Source organism: Phoxinus phoxinus (genome assembly GCF_949152265.1).
Source record: "Phoxinus phoxinus genome assembly, chromosome: 18".
In the NCBI taxonomy this organism is placed as follows: domain Eukaryota; kingdom Metazoa; phylum Chordata; class Actinopteri; order Cypriniformes; family Leuciscidae; genus Phoxinus; species Phoxinus phoxinus.
The window spans coordinates 1,358,548-1,378,547 of NC_136893.1; the positions used below are offsets into that span (position 1 = coordinate 1,358,548).

The window sequence follows — 20,000 nt, forward strand, 5'->3', positions numbered from 1 at the left end:
TAATGATTATATAATATATTATTTTTACAGATAAACTGAGTAAACGTGAAAATATGAAAACTGAATCATTTTTGTTGTTGTAATTTTGGTAACGAAAAACTAGTTTTTATCAATCTTTGTTAACATTATTTATATTTTATTGAATTAAACATTGATTTGACGTCGAGTAACGGGAATGTTTTCAGTCCGAGTTGTTGTTCAGATACAGAACATTGATAAAGTTATGAATTGTTCATGTGATTATGAATAAGGGATCATGAAACATGAGTCAGCTTCTCAGGATCTCGGATGGAAGTGATTTACCGGTCAGATAAAAACTCCCATCATTCCCAGACGTGCTCCGACCCGCTGATCAACAACACATGAATATGAATATGAATATGAATGAGAGTGAACGAGCGAATCGCTTTCCCCTGAGGAGCGGATGGGATATAATAATTCCGTGTGTGATGATTATGATTATCCTATTGAGACATAATCAGGCTATTAGTGTGAATCTGTTCAAACAGGCCTGATCATTATCATAAACACATGCTATATGTTTGACAGGGTCATAAATTAATACTGACTTCCTGACGGTTCCAGGAAGAATGTCGAGCTTAATAAGTTTATTATGAATTAAAATTATATATATATACACACTAACCCGACCCCTAAATCTACCCATCACACACACACACACACACACACACACACACTAACCCGACCCCTAAACCTACCCAACACACACACACACACACTAACCCGACCCCTAAACCTACCCATCACACAGACACACACACACACTAACCCGACCCCTAAACCTACCCATCACACACACACACACACACACACACACACACTAACCCGACCCCTAAACCTACCCAACACACACACACACACACTAACCCGACCCCTAAACCTACCCATCACACAGACACACACACACACTAACCCGACCCCTAAACCTACCCATCACACACACACACACACACACACACACACACACACACACACTAACCCGACCCCTAAACCTACCCATCACACAGACACACACACACACACACACACACACACACACACACACACTAACCCGACCCCTAAACCTACCCATCACACACACACACACACACACACACACACTAACCCGACCCCTAAACCTACCCATCACACAGACACACACACACACACACACACACACACACACACTAACCCGACCCCTAAACCTACCCATCACACAGACACACACACACACACACTAACCCGACCCCTAAACCTACCCATCACACACACACACACACACACACACACTAACCCGACCCCTAAACCTACCCATCACACAGACACACACACACACACTAACCCGACCCCTAAACCTACCCATCACACAGACACACACACACACACACACACACACACACACACACACTAACCCGACCCCTAAACCTACCCATCACACAGACACACACACACACACTAACCCGACCCCTAAACCTACCCAACAGACACACACACACACACACTAACCCGACCCCTAAACCTACCCAACAGACACACACACACACACTAACCCGACCCCTAAACCTACCCATCACACAGACACACACACACACACTAACCCGACCCCTAAACCTACCCATCACACAGACACACACACACACACACACTAACCCGACCCCTAAACCTACCCATCACACAGACACACACACACACACTAACCCGACCCCTAAACCTACCCAACAGACACACACACACACACACACACACTAACCCGACCCCTAAACCTACCCAACAGACACACACACACACACACACACTAACCCGACCCCTAAACCTACCCATCACACAGACACACACACACACACTAACCCGACCCCTAAACCTACCCAACAGACACACACACACACACACTAACCCGACCCCTAAACCTACCCAACAGACACACACACACACACACTAACCCGACCCCTAAACCTACCCAACAGACACACACACACACACACACACACACTAACCCGACCCCTAAACCTACCCAACAGACACACACACACTAACCCGACCCCTAAACCTACCCATCACACAGACACACACACACACACACTAACCCGACCCCTATACCTACCCATCACACAGACACACACACACACACACACACACACACGACCCCTAAACCTACCCATCACACAGACACACACACACACTAACCCGACCCCTAAACCTACCCATCACACAGACACACACACACACACACACACACACACACACACACACACACACTAACCCGACCCCTAAACCTACCCATCACACAGACACACACAGACACACACACACACACACACACACTAACCCGACCCCTAAACCTACCCATCACACAGACACACACACACACACACACACACACACACTAACCCGACCCCTAAACCTACCCATCACACAGACACACACACACACACACACACTAACCCGACCCCTAAACCTACCCAACACACACACACACACACACGACCCCTAAACCTATATATTTAACATAATATATATTTATGCATATAAACTGATCAGAATTGGATGAATATTCAAATAGAAATATACAAAAACAATTCATGACAGTCAGACTGTTTTTAATCTAATGAATTATTATATTATATCTTATTTTTATACAGTATAGGATCAATTCAGGTAAACTGAGTCACTCTATATTCATTACATTTGTAAATATAATAAATAAAAATGTATTATATAGAGTACTTTTATTAGCCTATATATTTTTACTTAGTTCTTATATATATATATATATATATATATATATATATATATATATATATATATATATATATATATGAAATTTTCTTCTTAAATTATCATTTTATGTTTATGTTCAGTTATCTCACTTTAATGGCAATGGAAATTACGTATTAATTATTAAAAATAAAAGTAATTAAAGTGAAATTACTGAACTTAAAGCTGCAGTCCGGCACTTTTTTGGGTTTAAAAATATCAAAAAAGACATTTTTGAAAAAAAACGTAACCAGCCAGTGTTCAAAACGATCTGCTTGCCTTACCTCGATTCAAAACGGTAAGCTTGTAATAATGATTTTAATTCCAGTGGTACTGGTGGATTTCCGCGGGAATTTCGAGCATGTCTTTGCGTCATTACGTCACTTCTGTACACATAGAGAAGGAGTCCCGGCTAGCGTGTGTGGATGATGGTGGAGATTTAGCTTAGCACTTGGTATGGCGGATCCCGAAAGTTTAAAGCGACAATCACCAGGGACAACTGGAGATTCACCAGTTGTAAAACCCAAAAGACTTCGGACTTCAGATTGGCTACAGAAAATATATATTTTTCACGTTTTGACGTGATATAAGCAATCGTTAGATTTAATCAGCATGATATATAGCCTACTGCAATGCTTCCCCCCACCCCCCGAATTTGGTCAGAACAAAAGTGAATGTTACTTACTTGTTCAGATGACATTTTCAGATGAAAATTCTAATGTTGACACTTTCAAAAAGTATACTCTGAGATTGCTGATGACAGTAACGTTACAGTATCCACAGCGACGCGGCAGCCTCAATACATTGTGTTCATCCGCGCTGTTTCATGCCGATTTACTACCCACGCACAGTTAATAATTCCGCGAATAACTGCAATTGCAGATTTCTAACAGAGATGGCGACAAAGAGGAAAAACGACGGACTGCAGCTTTAAATATATACGAGCTTGATAAAAATGATAATTTTAGAAGATAATTTCAGATTATGGCACTTAGAGGCGTTTACATCTGAAGTCTTCATATATAGCCTATATATATAAAAAAACTTGTTTTACGTTTTACATAGTGTGTCTGTGTTCTCAAATAAAATTGTCTAAATTCTGATTTATTTAATATGATCAAGCATATGTAGTATGTATATTATAGTAGGTATATGTATGTAGATTATTCTAATATATGCAATATATTAAAAATATAATTATAGTTTTTAAGTAATATTTCACGTTATTTTATATATATATATATATATATATATATATATATATATATATATATATTTAAGTAAAGTAGCCTACTTTAAATGTAATTACTAGTAGCCTAAATACAAGTGTTATTATAGACATGTAACACTTTATTTTACAGTGTCCTTGTTACATATGTTACATGTACTAGTAATAACAGTAAATTATGCATAATTACATGCAACTAACCCTCAACCAAACCATAATCATACCCTAACCACATAGTAAATGTAGTTACTTAATATTACCAAATGTTAATAAGTCGCTTTCAGCAGGCTAGGACGTGGTGTCCGTGATGTAGGGGAAAATAAAGTGGCTCAACTCGAAAATATATATACATATATAGCCTATCATCATTTTAATTCATAATAAAGTTATTAAGGCAAAAGGGCACAAAAAAACGGAAATGGATCTTGATTTAAGAATTGTTAGATATTTGGACTGGGCAAAAATAAGAACAGCATTTTTATATAGGCTACTTAAATATATAATTACACTATAACAATGACACCTTAAAATAAAGTGTAACCCAGTATAGAATAGCCAAGCTAGCAAGCTAGTGTAGTGGAGAGATCTGGGTTGCATGTGGAGTTTGTTTGAGCTCCGCCTCTAAACCTTTAACCCCCACAGAAACTATCTGAACTATTTAGAGACAGAGAGAGAGAGAGAGAGAGAGAGAGAGAGAGAGAGAGAGAGAGAGAGAGAATGTGTGTGTGATTTGATGATTTCAGTGGATCATGGAGCTTCGCTCAGACCGCGGTGTGTCGGACTCTCCTGCCCGCTCAGACGCGCCTCTCGCTCGGTCACTTCTGCTCCGGAGCGCCGCTGATCGGAACTAACGCTGGAGGACCGGATCGGTACCGATGGCTGATCCTCTGCGGAGGACAATTCTAGCCAAACTCAGGGGCAAGAAACCCAAAGGGAAAGACGCGAACCGGGCGAGAGAAGGTAAAGAAAAAGTTTCTCAAACGCAGTCAGACAGAGATTATTATTTATCACGTGAGATGAGAACCGGACCGGGGTCGCGAGACCCGGACTCGCACCGGACCAGGGCCCCAGTTCCCGGGGTCTCGGATCACACCGAACCGAAGCGCTTCCACACGATCGGGGACTCGATAGGCTTCGGAAGTCCCGATTCAAAAGCACAAACAGAGGCAGATCCAACAGATGGTCAAGATCAAACGCGTAAACAAACACATGTTACATTACGCGAGCAAAAGTCCGCGGAGATCAGCACTACGTGCGACACAAAAACCAGCGATATGTTCGATTATATAGACGGGAATATCCAGGAAAGCGATTTAATTCAGGTTTTAGAGAGTGCACTGGAATATCACGGGGATTTTAGGATGCAAAACCCGAGTTTTTTCCCCACCGAGCTGGAAATCACCGTGGCCCCCGGGGCCCCTCGACACCACTCGGTCGACAGCGAGGACGACGATTATTATGATAACCAAATTCTGCCATTTTACGAACCATACGTTCAAAATCACGCGAACGAGCGAAACGTAGTTGAGAAAATATCCAGCAAAACCGCGCTAGAGACGAACCGACTGAAGTCGCAGTTAAAAGAAGCGTATTACTTGCTTTTAAACATCAGTTTTGATGGTCAGGTTGAAGATAATGGGTTCGTGGAGGACGATAGTGTGAGTAGCGTGAGCTCGGGGTTATCTAGCGGGCGTTTGTGTACGGTTCTCGGTTTAACGGAGAGCAGAAGTTTGGAGAATATCCCGAACACCGGGAGTGAGCCGGTTCTCCAGCGGTCGGTGAGCGATAGCAGGGTCACGTACTCGTTGTTAAGCGCGGACCCTCCGGTTGAATCGGTTCACGAACTGGTTTCCGCGAACACTACGGGAGTCGTCCCGACAACGCCGGGCGCGCGCCGGTCCCGCGACGGTCCCGCGCACATACACCCGGGAGTGACCGTGAACAAGATGCAGGAGTGGATGCAGAAAGGGCGCGTGCTCTCGACCGAGATGAAGCACCGGATCGCGGGATCCTCCGTGAGGCCGAAAGCAGGTACGCGGAGCTCGAGCCTCGATCATCTCTAACCGGGTGTTTCTATAACCGGGTGTTTCTTTATAACTGGTGTCGGGTTTAAACTCCTCTTGCTTCATCATGACTAACGTGGATTTTTCACGTAACACGAGCATGGAAGAAAGTTGCACTTTACTAACACACACACACACACACACACACACACACTGTCTTTTTCTGACTCTGAAAATCAGATTATCGTCTCTTTAATCCGAAGTGCATCGGCTGAGAGTAAAACATGACTTTGGTGTTGATGGTTCATTTCAGACTGGAGTGTGTGGCAGGGAAGAGTGTTTGTTTTTGAGGAGACAACTGTTGATACACACACACACCCATACACACACACTCTCTGTCACACAGACTCACTCACACACACACACACACACACACACACACACACACACACACACGTGCGCGCACTCACACATGCATTCACACTCTCACACACGCATACACATACACACACGCTCTCTCTCTCTCTCTCTCTCTCTCTCACACACACATGCGTGCACTCACACACGCACGTACTCACACTCACACACGCATATACACACACATGCACACTCTCACACAATCTCACTCACACACTCTCTCACACACACACACACAGACTCACTCACTCACACACTCTCACACACACACACACACACACACACACACACACACACACACACACACACACACACACACTCGCACACACACACACACACACACACACACACACACACACACACACACACACTCTCATAATATCTCTCTCTCACACACACACACACACACACTAATTGTCAACATTACTCTTAATATTCTCCAGAAAGTGTGTGTTCTGATGAGCCGGTGCTGTGTGTGTTTGCCCAGAGGGAGCTGCTCTCCAGAGATTCTTCTTCAGCGGGATACACACACACACACACACACACACACACACACTGAGCCCCAGGGAGGGAATATTTGGAATGCCAAGGCCGTGGTTTCACTTGTTTGCTCTGTTCCCGAGGGCTTGAATGCGGGATTAGAAAAGACACATTACACGTTTGTTAAACTGGGATTAGTGTGTTCTGTTATCCACGGGTTATTTCAGTCGTAGGTGTGTGAGATCTCAACAGTGCACTGAACTAATGTTAGGAGCGTTTGTGCTCGGATCTATTCACTTACACAGTTCTTTTTAGGAAAATAATATTTTAACCCTAATTCAAAAAGAAAAATGAAGAAATTATATTTTGCTGAAGGAAAACGAGACCAGTTTTGTATCTTTAATGTTATTGGCATTGTGGCATTATTTTGCATTATTTAAATTAAGTTGGCAGTGTGTGTGTGTGTGTGTGTGTGTGTGTGTGTGTGTGTGTGTGTGTGTGTGTGTGTGTGTGTGTGTGTGTGTGTGTGTGTGTGTGTGTGTGTGTGTGTGTGTGTGTGTGTGTGTGTGTGTGTGTGTGTGAGAGAGAAACATCACAGTGCAAAACAACAAGCTTAATTGTGTAAAATAATTTATTTTATTTTTTTAAGGTAAAAGATTTGTATATAAGATTCACATTTTAAAGTAACATTGTGTCCAGTGTGTCCTCTAATACAGCGAGCTGATTGGTCAGAGCTGGCGATGACATCATCGCGGGATTGAATGTCAGAATGTGGCGCAGTATTGGGATGTGGCAATGGGAATAATGGGAAAACTCGGATAACAGCGGAGTTTATTCATTTAAAACTCCCAGAATCCTCGAGCAGAAGCTTTAAAGCGGTGGTATAATGGCCTTTTCACAAGATGTAAAATAAGTCTCTGATGTCCCCAGAGTGTGTGTGTGAAGCTTTAGCTCAAAATACCCCACAGATGTTTTTATATATCATGTTAAAATCGTCACTTTTTGAGGGTGAGCAAAAACACACCGTTTTGTGTCTGTCCCTTTAAATGCAAATGAGCTGCTGCTCCCAGCACAGGGGGCGGAGCTTCAAGAGCTTGTGTCCTTGTACCTCACACACACACACACACACTGAAAATGTAAAAAACTTTTAGCCTTTTATGTTCAAACCGGAGTCAGAAAGATGGAGAGACTCGAGAAGAAGTGACAACATGTAGAAGAACAGGACATTTCTGAATGGTTAGTTGATGAATTTATGTAGATTATGTGTAGTTATCTTCTAGTCACTGATTAGCATATTCTGTCTTGATAATCTATAAATCGTGTTCTCGGAGGCGGGGTTTATGTAAATGTTAGGGTTGGTGATATTCCGGGAGGGATGTCGTGTAGTTCCTACCGACCTATTATTATTTTTTCTAAATAATTAATACGCAGAATAAAGGGGCGGGGCCTGGTTGAGTTAGTTAGTAGTGTGTTAAACTGGCGGTTATAGTAAAGGGTGGGATATTTCTCAAACACACTCAAATCGCTCGACCAATCACAACACACTGCTCCAGCCGGCCAATCAGAGCACAGTGTGCTTTTCAGGAGGAGGGGCTTCATAGAGACAGGAAGTAAACCGAGCGTTACTGACAGACTGGGAAGAGAGGAGCCGCAACAATGGAGAATATGAGGAGAATAATAAACATTCAAGCAGGAAACATGTTCTAGTCGCAGTGTTGAGAAGTTACTTTTGAAAGTAATGCTTTACAATATTACGTTACCCCCTTAAAAAGCGTTACTTAGTTACTTTTTTAGAAAGGTAATGCGTTACGTTTGGTATGTTTGCTTATGGTTCAACTGAAACATCGAAGGCCAGAAGCGAGTACATTGGTCAATAAAGTGAGATGCATAATGCATTTAAGCGCATTATTTATTATTTTTTTAAATGTATTGGACGTTTGCATAGTGTTCTGATTCTGCATTTCACTGATTTGATTCATTTTGAGGAATATTGAATCTTTTTTGTGTGCAAGTGAGACGAGTAAATGCTCACATTTAGTCTAGAACTACAGTAACCATCATGTTTACACACACACACACACACACACACCACCTCTGCACTTACGGTTTATCATGGGGACAGGACAGCTGTCAGTCAATACATGTGAAAAATTAACTTGGATATTTTGTTGTAAATTTGAAAAGTATTACGTTACTTTACTAGTTACTAAAAAGTAATCTGATTACATAACTCAAGTTACTTGTAATGCGTAACACAACACTGTGTAGTGGAGCCTAAGACTTTCTCAACGGGTCTTTAAAGAAGTGATGAAGCTGTAGAGAACCCTGTTTCGGGAGCGTCCGGATCCCCGAGCGTGTGTTTGATTGAGAAACTGGTTCAGATGTTGTTCAGGGTTCGGGTTTGACGGAGTGTGTGTGCGATCGAGGTTATCGAGTTAAAAGCTCAGCTGTGAATGCCGAGACTCAGTTAAAGGGTCTTTCATAACGGAGGACAAGCTCTCACACGCACAGAATTCCAGCCAACACACATTTACTGCCTTCCTCTGAATATTTACACACACACACACACACACACACACACACACACACACACACACACACACACACACGTGCACATCAGACGCACAAACAAGCGTGAACTTTAGACACTTCTAAATATGGAGCAGCGTATTCAGTTACAGAAGCCGTAGCTCAAGGGAGTCGGGAAACAATTACACACACACACACACACACACGCCGCGGGAGAAGCAGATCAGGAGCCAAACGAAACACTTCCGAAGAAGGATGATCCAATCAAAAGAACTAGAAACATATTTTGGACACTTTTAACATAATTTAAATATCCTGCAACAAACAACCCGAAAATCCAGAGAGTAACACTCTGAAAGTGTGTTTCTTTACAAAAATCGTTGGCCTGGTTGATTATGATTTGACTTTTTTAACTGTAGTTAGTGTGTAATGTTGTGTTGTCTAACTGTAGTTAGTGTGTAATGTTGTGTTGTCTAGCTGTAGTTAGTGTGTAATGTTGTGTTTTCTAACTGTAGTTAGTGTGTAATGTTGTGTTTTCTAACTGTAGTTAGTGTGTAATGTTGTGTTTTTTAACTGTAGTTAGTGTGTAATGTTGTGTTGTCTAACTGTAGTTAGTGTGTAATGTTGTGTTTTCTAACTGTAGTTAGTGTGTAATGTTGTGTTTTCTAGCTGTAGTTAGTGTGTAATGTTGTGTTTTCTAACTGTAGTTAGTGTGTAATGTTGTGTTTTCTAACTGTAGTGAGTGTGTAATGTTGTGTTCTCTAACTGTAGTTAGTGTGTAATGTTGTGTTTTCTAACTGTAGTTAGTGTGTAATGTTGTGTTTTCTAACTGTAGTTAGTGTGTAATGTTGTGTTCTCTAACTGTAGTTAGTGTGTAATGTTGTGTTTTCTAACTGTAGTGAGTGTGTAATGTTGTGTTTTCTAACTGTAGTTAGTGTGTAATGTTGTGTTTTCTAACTGTAGTTAGTGTGTAATGTTGTGTTTTCTAACTGTAGTTAGTGTGTAATGTTGTGTTTTCTAGCTGTAGTTAGTGTGTAATGTTGTGTTTTCTAACTGTAGTTAGTGTGTAATGTTGTGTTTTCTAACTGTAGTGAGTGTGTAATGTTGTGTTCTCTAACTGTAGTTAGTGTGTAATGTTGTGTTTTCTAGCTGTAGTTAGTGTGTAATGTTGTGTTTTCTAACTGTAGTTAGTGTGTAATGTTGTGTTTTCTAACTGTAGTTAGTGTGTAATGTTGTGTTTTCTAACTGTAGTGAGTGTGTAATGTTGTGTTCTCTAACTGTAGTTAGTGTGTAATGTTGTGTTTTCTAGCTGTAGTTAGTGTGTAATGTTGTGTTTTCTAACTGTAGTTAGTGTGTAATGTTGTGTTCTCTAACTGTAGTTAGTGTGTAATGTTGTGTTGTCTAACTGTAGTTAGTGTGTAATGTTGTGTTTTCTAACTGTAGTTAGTGTGTAATGTTGTGTTTTCTAACTGTAGTTAGTGTGTAATGTTGTGTTTTCTAACTGTAGTTAGTGTGTAATGTTGTGTTTTCTAACTGTAGTGAGTGTGTAATGTTGTGTTTTCTAACTGTAGTTAGTGTGTAATGTTGTGTTTTCTAGCTGTAGTTAGTGTGTAATGTTGTGTTTTCTAACTGTAGTTAGTGTGTAATGTTGTGTTTTCTAACTGTAGTTAGTGTGTAATGTTGTGTTTTCTAACTGTAGTTAGTGTGTAATGTGTTTTCTAACTGTAGTTAGTGTGTAATGTTGTGTTTTCTAACTGTAGTTAGTGTGTAATGTTGTGTTTTCTAACTGTAGTTAGTGTGTAATGTTGTGTTTTCTAACTGTAGTTAGTGTGTAATGTTGTGTTTGATCATAAACAACATCTGCAAAGTTACAACGCTCAAAGTTCAGAGCAAAGGGAGATATTTACTTTAAAGAAATCGCTTTTTAAGAACTACAACAAACGGCTGGAGGAACTACACGACATTCCTCCCGTTAGTGACATCATCACCAACCCTAACATTTACATAAACCCCGCCTCCGAGAACACGATTTATAGATTATCAAGACAGAATATGCTAATCAGTGACTAGAAGATAACTACATAATCTACATAAATTCATCAACTAACATTCAGAAATGTCCTGTTCTTCTACATGTTGTCACTTCTTCTTGAGTCTCTCCATCTTTCTGACTCCGGTTTGAACATAAAAGGCAAAAAGTTTTTTAAATTTTCAGTGTGTGTGTGTGTGTGTGTGTGTGTGTGTGTGAGGTAAGAGGACATGAGCTCTTGAAGCTCCGGCCCCTGTGCCTATTTTTTCACATCTTCACGGACACAACAATGATTTCCCTCGTGTGTTAATATTTTTCCTTGTAATAATGTATGATTTGCAAAAATGAAAACTGCTGCATCTGTTTAGATGAGAGAATCAAAGTGTGTGTGTTGTTCACACGCTACATAATGGCCAAGCACGCGCCCTTAAAATAGCATATGACTAACGCGCGGCGCCGCTGTCTTTAGACTGGGTTTCTCCTGGTCAGTGGCGGAGTTGTTTTCTGAAACTGCAGAATATCACCAGGGAACGTTTGCGCCGGAACACACTCCTCTTTACACTGAACCGTCCCCCCGAGCGCAAGTTCATTCCCTAATTTACCGACGTGCGTCTGTGGAGGGAAGAGTCGCTGTGCGCGGGTGCAGAATAGGAATGAGACATGCGTCCAGTACAAAGTCAATTGCGCTGGGTGTGAGATAGGGCACATGACTGTTTGAACACACCTCAGTGATTCAGTCGACCTGTGTGTCCAACACCTTGTGTTCCTCTTTTTGTGTCCTTCATCTCCGGGTGTCCGTGCGTCTGCACAGGAGAATCAGCCGAGGAGGAAAGATCCGCTAAAGAGCTTATCGAGAGCGTTCAATCCTCCTTACATAAGACCAGCATCACATGCTTTAGATGTTGGGGGAACGCTTCGGCTGTAATAACACAGGAACACTCGAGCGTCTGTAATGATATACTGACACTGTGTTTACGAGTGAAACCGTCTGGGAATGAGACATGAGAAACGTGATAATGCATATCACAGCCATCTTTACTGCAGCGTGTCACAGCAAGACTTAATCTCGTCCGTAAATCACGTCCCACACACACACACACACACACACACACACACACGTACAGTAGAGCTGCAGGATTCTGGATCAACTGAGAATCAACGTTTTTTGTTAATCATGAATAGACGTGATTTACTGGAGCTTCTGACTAAATGTTAATGGCTGCAGTCTGTTTAAATTATATGTGACCCTACACCAGTCACATGGGTCAATTTTATGAAATTGAGATATATATATATATAATCTGAAAGCTGAATAAATAATCTCTCCACTGATGTGTGGTGTGTTAGGATAGGACAATATTTGGTCGAGACACAACTATTGAAAATCTGGAATCTGAGGAGCAAAAAAATGTAAACATTGAGAAAATCTCCTTTAAAGTTGTGCATTTATGTTCACGATTGTGCTGCATTCACTCACAAAAATACATGTTTTATATATTTACGGTAGGACATTTACTAAATATCTTCATGAACATGATCTTAATATCCTCATGATTTTTGGCATAAAAGAAAAATGGATAATTTTGACCCATACAGTGTATAGTTGCTATTGCCACAGATATACCCGTGCGGCTCCAGACTGGGTTTGTGATCCAGGGTCACACACACACACACACACAGATATACCCGTGCGGCTCCAGACTGGGTTTAATACTGGATGAAAACTACATTGCGATATTTAGTTTTTTTTCTGCGATATATACTCTATATTGCGATATAAAAACTATTCCAACAGATAATCTGAATAGCTCTATTTGAAAAGAATGAATCCTTCTAAAATAATTGGGTTGATTTTATAGGGGAGTGAAGTGTGTGTGTGTGTGTGTGTGTGTGTGTGTGTGTGTGTGTGTGTGTGTGTGTGTGTGTGTGTGTGTGTGTGTGTGTGTGTGTGTGTGTGTGTGTGTGTGTGTGTGTGTGTGTGTGTGTGTGTGTGTGTGTGTGTGTGTGTGTGTGTGTGTGTGTGTGTGTGTGTGTGTGTGTGTGTGTGTGTGTGTGTGTGTGTGTGTGTGAGAGAGAGAATTAGGGCTGCATAACGATTAATCTGAGTAAAATAATTCTGTATTTATAAATACACACACATGCATGTATATATTTTAAAAATATTTACATGTTTATATATATTTAAATATAATTTTTATGATATGTAATTATAAATACTTAATATATAAATATATTTTTTTCTTAAATATATACATGCATGTTTATGTATTTATAAATACAGAATTATTTTACACAGTACACACACACATATATGATGTAAACAAAAACTTTTATTCTGCTAACGATTAGTTGCGATTAATCGTTATGCAGCCCTAATTCTCACACACACACACACACTTCATTAAAACTTTACCTAGTGTGAATCGAGATTGCGATCTTCGTGCAGCTCTAATACAGATATATATATATATATATAGTATATCTGCAGATTTATGGAATACCGATGAGCATTAGGAACTAAATGTAAATCTTTTGAGTGGTAGTGTACATATTGCTAACGTGTGTTGGACTAATCAAATGTCATGTGACTTTGAATGTCATTGATCTGCAAGAACGGGAGCATCCTCAACCTGAACTCTTGTTGTTCATTCCCGAATCCCAGAATTCCCGCGGCGGGGAAACCGCTTCGACAGAACACACACACACACACACACACACACACACACACACACACACACTGTAATGAAGCGCTTTATTTTCAGGTCTCCTTTCGACCTCTCAAAACACACGCACACACACACACACACTGACCGAAGCACTGGAAGTCGGTTGCGTTGTGTCAAGCTTTATTCAGTGCTTCTACAGTGTGTGTGTGTGTGTGTGTGTGTGTGCGGTGTCTTGTGTGAGTCGGACTTTACATGCGATTTTCTAAGCAACATTTATCATTCCATGTCCTGATCCAGGAGTGTTTACTGAGATGTGCTGAAGAAGATCGTGTGTGTGTGTCACAAACACACTCAGATAATCAGTAGTTTTGTGGCAGTCGGTCCATAACTTTTGCTCTGAGTTCATGATGTTCTGCTGAATGTTGACTGTTCAGCCTGGAAAGAGATAAGACTTTAAAATTGTGTCGTTCTCACAGCAAATGTTTTCCAGATGTTTCATCCACTGGACGTTTTTCAGGAAAACATCACATATACTGTACATCTGACCCTTTCTTCACATACAATTTCTATTTTTTAAAGATAGAGAAACAGTAACTGTAATTTTAGTGTTATATACTAAAATAGATGTGAAGTTGCTTTTATTTTTATATTTTCAACTGTACAAATTTAAAAGAAAATGTGATAGAAAAATAAATTCTACTTCAAAATATAAATAAATCCATAATTGTATATAAACTGATACTAAAATAACAAGTTATTTTTTCTATTTATTTTTTTCTCAATTTTTTTTTATAAAATAAAAGTTAGTTGTATAGTTTAAAATATAAAAAATATAATATTAAATAATTTGTGTCAAATTAAATATGAAATTTTTTTTTTAAATGGTAAAAACTTATTTTAGCATCATTTATATACTTATTAGTTTTATTAAAATTTTGAAGTAGCTTTTACTTTAATATTTTCAGCTGTACAAATCTTTTAATAAATGTGATAGATGTACAGTTGAAAATATAAAACTAAAATAAATAAAAGCTACTTCAAAATATCAATAAATTCATAATTGTATATAAACTAATACTAAAATAACAAGTTATTTAAAAAAAATTCTCATATTTTTTTATAAAATACAATTTAGTTGTATAGTTTAAAATATAAAAAATATAATATTAAATCATTTGTGTCAAATTAAATATGAAAATATTTTTTTTTAAATGGTAAAAACTTATTTTAGCATCATTTATATACTTATTAGTTTTATTTATATTTTGAAGTAGCTTTTACTTTAATATTTTCAGCTGTACAAATCTTTTAAATGTGATAGATGTACAGTTGAAAATATAAAACTGAAAATAAATAAAAGCAACCTCAAAATATCAATAAATTCATAATGATATATAAAAATACTAAATGTTTACAAGTAATTTTTTCTATATACTTTTTTTTAAATATTAGAAACTTGTAATTTTAGCACAATTTATATACGATTATAATTTGTATTTATAATTCTTTTGAAGTAGCTTTTATTTTGAAATTTTCAACTCTATGAATTTGTCAAATTAGATATGAAATAAAAAATGTAAATAGAAAAATTATTTGTAAACTTAGCATTATTCATATACTATTATAGATTTATAGATATTTTGAAGTATATATATATAGTATTATGTAGTTTTTATTGATATTTTGAAATAGCTTTTTTATATTTTATTTTTAATTTTATTTATTTAGTGCTTTTGTCAGTTTATTAGTTTTAGTTTTTCTTTAAATATTTCCTAAATGCAATGCACGATATATCGGCCACCATATCGGTATCGGACGATATATGTTCAGTTTTAATGTTATCGTTAGCGGCCCGATAATAAAATTTGGCTGATATATTAATGCCGATATATCGGTTATCGGCTTTCAAATATAAAGGATTATCGGTTATCATTATCGGCAAAAATGTCATATCGGTGCATCCCTATTATATTTTATTCCAGCTTTATTCAATTAACAAAAATGTTTTTCAGTAGTTTTAGTTTATTGAAAACAACACTGGTTGCAAATATTATAATTAGTTTGCTGCAGGTTTTGTGTTTAATTTCCTCCTGAGGACTTTAAGCAGGTCATGTCCTAAACCTCCCGATACTGTGTTTATACTCACTGAGGTGTTTACGTAACCTGTGCATGAGCTCTCGTACGTTAGACATCTGCGAAAGTGTTTGGAAAGCATTTAAATCTGTAGAACCGATCATCTCTTCCTCTTTACTACGACTTACAGCAGCAAATAAACATGAATGAACATCAGAAGGAATGTTGAAAGATTCAGAACGACTTCCTGAAATCAATCCTGTCTCATGTAATCCATCAACCGCGACATCAGCGGATATCCACCTGTCACTCAAGTGGCCACGCCCTTAATTATGCAGAACTTTAAGGCTTGATATAATTTAAACGGATGAGTTATAAAAAAATTCACCCCCCTCACAGTCGTCATGAAGGGGAAAATGAGCTATATAGACCAAAACCACTTTTTGTACCAGACTGTAAACATGTTTATTTCTGCTGTAAAGTTGTGCAGTTTAACATGCGGGTCTATGGGGTTGACTCTCTTCTGGAGCTGGTCTCTAGTGGCCAGTGGAGGAACTGCAGTTTAATCTCTCAGTGTTGGATTCAAGAGAGACTAGGAGGTTTCCGCTTGGGATGAACTTGCATGTTTTGTGCTAATCACAGATTAAATGTATTTAAACTCATATTCCACCCTGAGAATATTTCATGGCCGTGTGATTCTGCACTGATCTAACCGGATGCTCTTGCATGATGTGCTAATCACAGAAACATATCCCGTAAATTAGCTAAAAATCTCGAAGCGAAGTTTCTTTTGTGACGTTCTGCGTTTCTCTCCGTAGCACCGATGGAGTGTGTCGCCGGGTCGTCAGGTGTGTATCCGCGAGATTTCTTCGCGCCGTTCAACCACATCACCGTCTCCAAAAAACGCAACTGGCTCCAGCAGAGCGTCCTCAGACCCCGGCTAGCCGACGACAACGACGCCGACGACGAGGGCGAGATTTGGTACAACCCCATTCCTGAGGACGAAGAGCCCGACAGCGTTCCCGCCATCACGGTGTCTCACACGGGTCCTGTGATCGACGGCGACGGGGCCGGCGAAAGACCGACGCTCACGTGCAAAACGCAGGAGGAGAACCTCACCGTCAGAGCGACAGGTATTTAAAAAAAAATAATGTTTATGCTAATTATTTTAATTTGAAATGTGCGTTTCCGTGTTGGAATGTCTGGTTTTGTTTTTTGGTCTGTGCGATACCTCATGCTTCAAATTTGCCAATTTTCATGGTCAATTGCGTTCGTTCAAACCCGCGTTAGCGTCGAGTCTGAGGAGGCGGGAGAAACGACGATCTCCGATATTTTGAATTGGACTGCAGTACCTATGTCCACCACTAGCCTGTAGTCATTCTTACAGACTGCACCTTTAAAGGGGTCATGACATGTTTTTTTTTATTGTATTATTATGTTCCCTTAGGTGCAATTATAGTATTACTAGGGCTGTTTTCGACTAAGGATTTTCATAGTCGAATCTGATTCGTTAGATTTTGCCATAGTCGACTGATAGTCGAACCTTTTTTTTTTTTTTTTTTTTTTTTTTTAAGATAGCAGCTAGATTTTTTCCATTTCAAACAAAAGAGCTAAAAAACACATATCACACATATATCATAACATTTCATAAACATGAGGAGCAATATGAGAGAGAAATTTGGTGATCGTTGTTTAGGTAGGCTACATTAAACCACGTAAAGCTTTTTAACGCACATGAGAACCGCGTGGAGTCAACTCACAGCCGCTCCGCAGCCCTGCTGAAAATGTGAAGCAGAAACGCTTAATATCAGATAACGTCCATAATAATTGGACTCCGGGTTAGATTTTTTTACCATTTTCAGTGGTTATGAGGAGCAATATGAGAGGGAAATTTGGTAATCGTTGTTTAGGTACATTAAACCACGTAAAGCTTTTTAACGCACATGAGAACCGTGTGGAGTCAACCCACAGCCGCTCCGCAGCCCTGCTGAAAATGTGAAGCAGATTTTTGAATACATTTTTATTTATTTTATTTATACATTAGTAAGCTACAGGACATCGTCTTTCAAAACATGACCTGCGCGAAAGCGAAAAAATAAATAAAATTGTACCCAGCCCTTCTGAAAATGCGAATGCGTCTCTGTCCCCAGCACATTTCAAACCAAACTGACGCCCATGTATTCGACTATGAGGTTCATAGTCGAATCAGACCTCTCCGAATCGAATCGTCGAATCCTCGACTATTAGAAGTCAGCCCTAAGTATTACTATAGTTTTTTTTACAAAAAACGTTTAAAATGTAGTGATTTATGACCTTTCCCTGTTTCTCATCCTCTGATTCACACAGTCTGTTTTGGGGGTGTTTCCCCTTTAAGAGTTCAGTGTTAACGCCCACTGCTATGATTGGCTAACGTCAGTGCCTATGCATCAATTATTAACGCCCCCAGCAAGAACGTTTGCGGATTCGGCGTAACTGTTTAACCGGGTGATGCATGTGAAGCGATGGCTCCTGCAATGATAAAACCTTATTATGTTTGAGCCGGAATCAGAGGAAAATGAAGCATCACCACGACAACGAAGACTGGATCAGCCCGTGTCCACATGGAACGTCAAACTATTTTGAATTAATAAAAAAATTGTAACCCGAGACACTTGAAAACGGATTATTGTTGCATAATTATCAGTTTAACATTATTTAACTAATTTCAATGAAATGATAGGGTGTACCACGGACAGAAATGCATGCACAGACAGGCCATCTTTGAAGATGCAGCATTGATAAAGGCAACATTTTTAATGTTCTATCACATGTAGGCCTACGAGAAAAGCGACATATTTTCAAGATTCTCTTATACAAATGTGTTTATATTAGCCAGTGATAAAAAGTAAGTTTGCGTCGTCGTTGTTGAGCCCAGAATAGTCGGCACGGACTTATCTTTGAGCAACAGTTTTCTGGCAAAGCCAAGCATCATATTGGGATTTGTTCTCAAAACAGTCATCCTTAAATGTATCACAAACACTTACATTAACACTGCCGTGACTGGGACGTCTGCAAAAAATAAAGTGCATCCATTTTTCCCCGACGACTGGATCTTTCGCAGCGTATTCACAGATGTTGTTTGTCCACAGCAGGAACAGCACATCTGCGGCGTCGTAATCTCCCTGTACACAGACCCACTCGCTCTCCGTCGACTGAACACTTGAGGCGCGCGGCGATACGAAGTGAGCGTAGTTGTCTTGTGCTGGAGGCGGTCGTATGCAAACGCTGGTACGTCACTTCGTACCGTGACGTCACTTCTTACCATGGATCCAGAACGAGCTGTATTTAGAGCTTGATTAAATAAATGATTCGTTTATAACGGGGAGGACGTCTTAAGCTATGAAACTTGCAGGACGTTTTAATGACACAAAGACCTCTTATATACCAAAAGATCAAGGCAAATTTGGTTTCTCATGTCATGACCCCTTTAAAGGTGCAAAGAAGCGAACTAAAGTCAGCGAATAAAACACTGACACAATGATGAACAGGTAAATCAAATTTGCCAAAAAAGTATATAACTTCCTACTTAATCTTTGAAAAGAAACCTCGTTGTTTAACTGGCTACTCTCTGCTGTCTCAGACGACGACATCACTTCCTGTTGGCCACCGTAACTTCTGTTGGGTGCAATTTGCAACCTCACCACTAGATGCTGCTAAAATTCACACACTGCACCTTTAACAGCTGAATTCGTTGCGAAAAACTACATTACCCATGATGCTGTGTGGAAATTCCACCAATCAGAGAGTTGCAGCAAGCAAACCGAAAGAGCTCTTTAGCTCCG

General features: G+C 39.5%; 1 protein-coding gene across 3 annotated transcripts in view; it reads left to right on the top strand.

Moving 5' to 3' along the window:
- Positions 1–4,642: 4,642 nt before the first annotated feature.
- Positions 4,643–20,000, top strand: part of syde2 (synapse defective 1, Rho GTPase, homolog 2 (C. elegans)) — a 43,289-nt gene continuing 27,931 nt past the window's right edge. For 2 of the 3 annotated variants that reach the window (XR_013794963.1, XM_079589515.1), the window contains exons 1-2: positions 4,643–6,013; positions 16,998–17,312. Coding sequence is in view for 2 of the 3 variants with exons in the window: in XM_079589515.1 (XP_079445641.1) it covers positions 4,858–6,013; positions 16,998–17,312 (1,471 nt within the window). In the remaining variant the exon portion in view is untranslated. The remainder of the gene's footprint in view (positions 6,014–16,997; positions 17,313–20,000) is intronic. The other variant, XM_079589516.1, reaches the window with a different exon arrangement.